Source organism: Somniosus microcephalus, chromosome 5 (assembly GCF_052327205.1).
Source record: "Somniosus microcephalus isolate GS21.2 chromosome 5, FLI_Smic_1.0, whole genome shotgun sequence".
NCBI lineage: Eukaryota > Metazoa > Chordata > Chondrichthyes > Squaliformes > Somniosidae > Somniosus > Somniosus microcephalus.
This window is the reverse complement of record NC_140991.1, coordinates 202,141,335-202,148,790: the sequence shown is the minus strand read 5'-3', so window position 1 is coordinate 202,148,790 and position 7,456 is coordinate 202,141,335. Positions and strand designations below refer to the sequence as shown.

The 7,456-nt window shown below is 42.1% G+C and overlaps 1 protein-coding gene across 1 annotated transcript in view; it reads right to left on the bottom strand.

The window, feature by feature from the left end:
- Positions 1–3,235: 3,235 nt before the first annotated feature.
- The window catches only part of LOC147117522 (zinc finger CW-type PWWP domain protein 2-like), a 139,642-nt gene continuing 135,421 nt past the window's right edge, over positions 3,236–7,456 (bottom strand). The window contains exon 6 of the mRNA XM_085988575.1: positions 3,236–6,168. Coding sequence (XP_085844701.1) covers positions 5,989–6,168 — 180 coding nt within the window. The 3' untranslated portion in view covers positions 3,236–5,988. The remainder of the gene's footprint in view (positions 6,169–7,456) is intronic.

Below are 7,456 nucleotides of genomic sequence, written 5' to 3'. Positions count from 1 at the left end.
GCTGTTAGGTGACAAAGAATACCACCTTCAAACCAGGCTGATGACACCTCTGAAGAACCCCACCGATGAACACGAAGAACACTACAACGCGAACCATATAAAGCTAGATGTGTCATCAAGCAAGCCATTGACATGCTGAAGATATGGTTCAGGTGCCGAGATGGGTCTGGAGCTGCCCATCAGTACTTGCCAGGAAAGGTCTCCAGGATAATTATGGCGTGCCTCGTTCTGCACAACAGTGGAAGAGAGAGGATTAGAGTTGCAGGAGGAACAAGCTGCTCAGCACTCCTCATCTGATGAGGATTCCAATGGAGAGGAGGAGGGAGAGGAAGAGGAGGATGTGGCCCCGAAATCCAGACCAGCCAATCATATTGCTGCTCAGGATGCCAGGGATGCCCTAATAGCTCAAAGGTTCAGTTAGTCACTCACACTAGACCAAAGTAACAACCACATCCTCCACCCTTCCCAGTTATACAAGCAGTTTTGTAACCAACCATACACCCAGCAGTACTTCAAGGGATGCCTCATTAAATCGGGGCGCAGCCTTTGCCCTCCCTGATTACATTACTACTTCCATTTCACCTCGTACAATGCACCCAACTCCTCCAAATTTCAGGTGCAGTGTGCCTTTAAATAGTCACGCTGAAATAGTGTCATGCAGGTCCTTGTCATGCCTGCCCATGCACATTGGAGGAGCAAATCCCGGAAGTAAGATTATAACGAGGCAACCCTGTTGAAATTCCCATGTGTCCCACGACTTTCCACATTTGCTGCTCGCTATCGCCACCCCACTCAGATCTCGGCTCTGCGTTAATATCAGGCCCCTTGTATCTTATTCTGCTCAGTAGGTAGAATTTTAACAATCCTAGAACCACCTTTGTGATATATATTTAGTTATATTAAAAACAGCAAGATAAAGCAAAATCGGTTATAAAGATTATGGTATAAACAAATCATTATTGAATTAAATGGGGCCTAATTTTGTGGCAGAACTAACGGTGAGGCTTACAACACTCACCGTTCTTTGCATGGAAATCGGACAGCAACTTACAGCAACCACACATGCGCAGTACAACACGGAAATACAGAAGTTGCTGTCCGTGATGCCCTGCTCCACCAAAAGCTACGCTATAATCGTATCTCGCCATCTGACTCACCGTTCAAATACATTGACTGGCGTGAAGTTCCTGCACTTACCTTTGAGATAGGAACTGAACGTGCCAGAAAAGGTTAGGGCTTGTCCATTCCAATGTAAGCACCCTTTTAAAGGTGTGGTAATTCTTAATTACTGCCAACCTGGCACTGAAAATTAACTTTTACAAGTGTGGAGTCTCATTCCTTCAGATTTTAATTATCATTGGAGATTCAAAAAATGTAAATAAAACTTTTTTTGTCTCTTTTATCTCTATTATTAATCCTATCATTTTTATTTTGCTTTTTGTACCTGATTTGACATTGAATTAAATATTCTAACTGACACTTCCTGGTTAAGACTCACGATTCTTCAATCTGATTGGTTAAGGAGATACACAGTTGCTTTCCCTGTTCACACAGGTCCCAGGTGCTCTGTAGAGGATACTGTGACAAAATGGCTCTCTAATTGCAGTAAATTCCAGTGCAAAATCCTATAGAAGTCTGTGGGCAAATCTAAGTGTAACGAATGGCTAGTGCTGCTTGTTCGCCACTGAGAGCAAAATCCGGCCCATTATATTTTAACAGAAAAATAGTAATTTGTAACTGATTTTATAAATATTCTAGTTTCTAGCATTCTGAAACAACAGACTTGATATTAACCCCTCCCCGCCCCCCCCCCACGATGGGAAGGAGAGTGTTGGTGGGGGTGGGGTGGTGGTTAAAGACTTAAATATGGAGAATGCGTCCCCTACACAAAGGTGCCCACTGCCTTTTTTACGACGGTGGATATCGTGGTGTCTGAGTGTCCCGTCATGGAGAGGCGGGACAGTTAATTAACATATTTAAAACGGACTCCCACAGAGCAATTGGGAGCCTGATTTAAAATTCACTGCTGCAGCACGGTTTTTCCAGGGTTCGGGAAACCCTGCAGTGAAAGAGAGGCGGGAGCTGCCAGCTACACAAGGCAAGAGCTTTTTACAGCATTCCTTGTGGGCCAGGAGGCGCAGGAGTACTCCCCCAGCCCCTCAGGGGAGCCTTCGGCCTCCGCCCTGTTGATCGCGGCCTCTCTCCCCATCTCTCTGCTCCCTGCCGCAATCGCCAAACTCCCCCAATCCTGCCCCAATGGCCTCTCTCTCCAGCTCCGATAGCCGATTTCTTCCCCCCCACCCTCCCAAGCCGTGATGACCGAACTTCCCCTCTCCCGACTGCCAAGGACCAACCCCAAGGGTCCTTGGCTACAGCATCCTTCCGCTGGTTTTCCTTCCCTTCCACCAGGCTGTCAATTTGTCAAAAAACTGTTAATGAGGTCCTGCCGTTAAATTCGGCAGGACCTGTGTCCCCGGCCTTGTCGGGTTCTTTGGTCATTTTTGGCCTCCCTCACACTCTCCCGCCTCCCCGTAAATATCAGGGCCAATGTTTTCAGGAATTTTGAAAAAGTGAGCTGTAGCGGTTCGTGTAGATCGCCACTAAATAAGAGAGTTTGACTTCGACGAACTATTAACAAGTTGTCTATTTACAGGAACAGGCTAATTACAGCAGGTAAGATAGCAGGTAAGATGGCTGACTGTAGGAGCACCGTGGTATAGGTCTTGTCCCAGCGGGGACTCCACGAGGACTAACTAGAAGCTTCCCATCTCAACTGCCAGCAGGTTCCGAGCTCAACTGCCAGCAGGTTCCGAGCTCAACTGCCAGCAGGTTCCGAGCTCTACTGTTGAAAGGTTCCGAGCTCTGACGTCATGACGTCAGAGTACAGGAGAGAAGCCTGAGTATAGTAACAGACACATACAGTAAGGTAAGTTAAAGGGAATTATGTATATCCATGTAAGGGACAACCGGTGGTACCGCCACAGAGCTTTATATTGTAATTTTGCAATACCGGTTTCTGGCACTAGATGTCCTTAGCAAATCAAAAAGTTCCATCCAGTAACAGAACTTAGCTACTGTCACATTTCAGTTAACTCCACAGGATCTAGTGTTGTTACTTATAATGTTTTCTGTGGGCCTCGGATTTCCAATTTATGGAAATTTCAACTTGTGTGCAAATCTAAAACACTAGTGATTAATGAATTGAGATATAATCCATTTAAATTATAAACATGGAAAAGTTTAACAAACACATTTATATTTCAAAATGAAAAATACAACTTCAGGTCAAGTAAAATGGAATTTAGAAATCTTGATATTGTAATTTCTATACCTTCAGCCTGGAGATTACCATAACATATGACCTCCAAATTTTCAAGGCACATTTAGATTACTGTATAAATCAGAACTGACAATGTTGTGATTGCTCAAATAAGGTATTCCTCAAAACAATTCACAAGAAACTGTTTCTTAATTTCTGGTATACTATATTTGTAGCATTTGTATTATAATGATGGATTGATTATATGAATAAATATTGTCATTTAATGAAAACAAACAATAATTTATTTACTTGCTATTCAAACTGTCAATCAAAGGTCATGACATGTGAACACTAAATATTACTGCATGGAAAGACATTCAGTAATGGGCTAAAGGAAGACTGCAAAAGTTTTCTAGGTTTGTTTGAAAAAGTTGTACCAATCACAAACCATTGAAATTAATGAAAATGAGAAGCAGGAATGAGCAGGAATAAACATACCAGGCTATTGCCACTCTATCGTGACATCTGATGTTAAACTCATTGGGGCTCATTTTTCTCTGCTTTGCACCTGGAGTACACTTATTTCCCAGGAACAATGCAGAGGAAAAAGGGGCAGAAATATTTGGTGCCGTGTCCATCCCCTTTGTTTCATACACACTTCTAGGAAGTTTTCCATAGTAGAGTGGAGCACGTGCACCTGGAGCATGTACAAGCATGTAAATGTAATGGTAATGAGATGGGAGTGACATCACCAATGCACCTGCCTCATTCTCTTGAGTCTCCGCTTTCATGAGGCCCAAATATAGCAGAGCCCAGAGCAAGTAGGTATCAACGCTACCAGCCCCCTCAGACCTGGGGATCCAAGAGTACTGAGAATTGGGACTGGAGGTCTATTTTTGGGTAACACGCAGTTGGACTCAAAGCCAGCAGCTATTGCCTTGACCCCGTGACACTAAAAAAGCTGGAATCAGCAGTGCTTATCAATGCATATTGATTTATTGGGAGTAATTTGATAATAGATTAGCTGGCTAGGGAGAGGAAATTTGAAAGCACCTTAGTAGACTCAGGGATACTAGGAGGTACATGAGTGGGTAAGAAGAATGATCAGAAGGTATGTAAATCATCAGAGACATGGCGATAATCAGTACAGAAAAATGTGATGAAGGGGGGAAGGATAGAAGAATAGAAAAAGAGAGGATCAGAAACATGGAATGGAAAAGAAAAAATAGTAATGTGCCAATGCTATCATCTGTTATTTTTCTCAATGAATTAAACAACAGTGATAAAAGCTACCTGCTACTGTACAACTTAGGGATACACACACTGCAGCACTGAGATGGAGGTATAACAGGTATACCAAATATCCTGGTCGATGACAAGTTACATCTTTTATCAGTCTCAGTTATGTACACACACTGAAATACATATAGTTGTTAAGTTGCTCATAAAAAGGCTAGGCAGACAGAAAGAGAACAAGCAGGGAAGAAAAAGATGCATTAAATATAGTAATCATTCTATAAACATGACCACATATGATGGGTGAGTGCAAATTCTACCTGGAAAATTATTGTGGAGCTGTCCTTTGAGGAGACAATGGGGGTAATTTCATTCAGCTGTCCATTACACATATCTCCCAATTTTCATAACAGATGGGAGGTCTGATATTGCTCATTTTACACTATCACCCAAAGTCAAAATGATCTCCCGTTGGAGTAGAAGTTCAACACACGGTCGCCTATTTTGCATCTGAAAAATTGGCAGCCAGCAGTTGAAAATCGGTGGGGTGGGGGAGAACCTTGGCTGCCAAGGCCTGCCTTTTGCAATATTCAGGCGGGCTTGTAAATGGGCAAACAGCCCACCTGCCTGAAAAGAGGCATAAGGCTGCCTAAATATGCAAATCAGGGTCCCACGCCAGTTGTAGGACCTCAATTTCAAATTCCAGGAACAAATGGGCAGTGCGTACATTGTACCAGGCTTTGGGTGGACTTACCAACCATCCTTAGAAATAACTGGAGGCCGATAAAAAAAACAGCCCAGGAATTTTTGAGTTTTTATTTTTGAGTGCTCCTCCAGGGCCGAGAAAAGAAACTCCAGCCCACTGCTCCCCCAGGATCGCCAAGAATGCAGCTATGAAATGAGAGACATAGGAATCTTTTTCAACCTGGTAATTTTCAAATAATTTTGCAGATGATGAAACTCCAGGATGGTGGACTGAAGTGTTAAAAAATCAAGATCCAATCAGATGTATATGTATGTGAATAGACAGACAGAAACATAGAGAGACAATGTCATAAATGGCAGGCACATGAAGAGAATTAACAAAAATGAAAATAAATTAAAAGTGCAAACATGACCAAAAATAACTTCTATATTTTTAACAAAAAAAATACAATAGTGTTTTGTCACTTCAGTTTTCCAAAACTATATAGCATGGTATTATTATAATTTGCAGTATTATAACAAATGTTTTAGGACCCCCTGGTGGAATATATGAAGGAGAGGGCCTCAGCATAGAGAGGGAGAGAAGAGAAGAATGCATAAAAGGTAAATTTTATTACCAGAAGCAAAAAACAAATCACTAACCATTTAAAAAAAAACTGAAGTCAATGAAACCTGAAGCTGGCCTATGTGCTCCAAAACTCACATTGTGGAAAATGTAGACATTAAATTAAATTTAACAAATATTCTGCAACTCATTTAAAAAGAAGCAAAGATTAAAAATTATGTTAAATGCACCCTTCTAGCTCAGCCATGAGTACATCAATCTCTTTCAGCTGATTTGTGATTTCTTCAATACACTTCCCAGTCTTAAATTCTATTCCATCTATTACAATGCAATCTTCTTCGCCATCTGTGGAATCTTTTAGTTCTGTCTCTTCAGAAACTGTATCATTCCAGTTAGATAACTAAAAAAAAAGGAATTACACTGGTCAATAAAATCCTTCTTTACTCAAATGCTTGAGACCATAAAAGTGGCTGATTCATATCTGTTTACAAGCAACTGAGACAATGCAACTCCATTTAAAGCATATATAAGCGTAAACATAGTGCGATGTTATAAAAGAGATATGACAATTAAATAAGTGAAAGAACTGACACCTAAGCAATTACAGGAATGGATCGTCACCATAATCAGTAAAAGCAAAGCCTGCTTGCTCTATTGCTGTCAGAGAAGAGTTGAGAATAATAAAAAATGTAAATTGACTTGAAACTGAGGAGTGAGCAGAAGATAAAAAATATTCTGAATGCTTTTTTTCTGCAAGTATTCACAAGGGAAGACATGAACAATATGACCTCCACACTACTTCCCCCCCAAAAACAGTACCATGGCAAAATTCAGGCTTCAAAATAAATGAGACAAAATCTTAGACAAGCTGAAATAGTTTAAAATAAATAAGTCATCAGGGATAGTTGCATTTATTCTATTAACCCAAAGTGTGCAGCGAAACTAGCAAGAAGATTTATGAGTCATTGACAATTATTATGAGGGACTCAATGGGGAGGTACCAGTAGATTAGAAGCAGGTTAATATGGTACCCATTTTCAAAAGAGATGACAAAACAGATACAGGCAACTTTTTTAAAATTCGCATATGGGATCTGGGCGTCGCTGGCAAGGCCAGCATTTATTGCCCATCCCTAGTTGCCCTTGAGAAGGTGGTGGTGAGCCACCTTCTTGAACTGCTGCAGTCCGTGTGATGAAGGTACTCCCACAGTGCTGTTAGGGAGGGAGTTCCAGGATTTTGACCCAGCAACAATTAAGGATCGGCGATATACTTCTAAGTCAGGATGGTGTGTGACTTGGAGGGGAACTTGGAGGTGGCGGTGTTCCCATGCGCTTCCTGCCCTTGTCCTTCTTGGAGCGAAGAGGTCGCGGGTTTGGGAGGTGCTGCTGAAGAAGCCTTGGCGAGTTGCCGCAGTACATCTTGTAGATGGTACACACTGCAGCCACGGTACGCTAGTGGTGGAGGGAGTGAATGTTTAAGGTGGTGGATGGGGTGCCAATCAAACGGGCTGCTTTGTCCTGGATGGTGTCGAGCTTCTTGACTGTTGTTGCAGCTGCATTCATCCAGGCAAGTGGAGAGTATTCCATCACACTCCTTACTTGTGCCTTGTAGATGGTGGAAAGGCTTTGGGGAGCCATATGAGACACTCGCCGCAGAATACCTAGCCTCTGACCTGCTCTTGTTGCCAA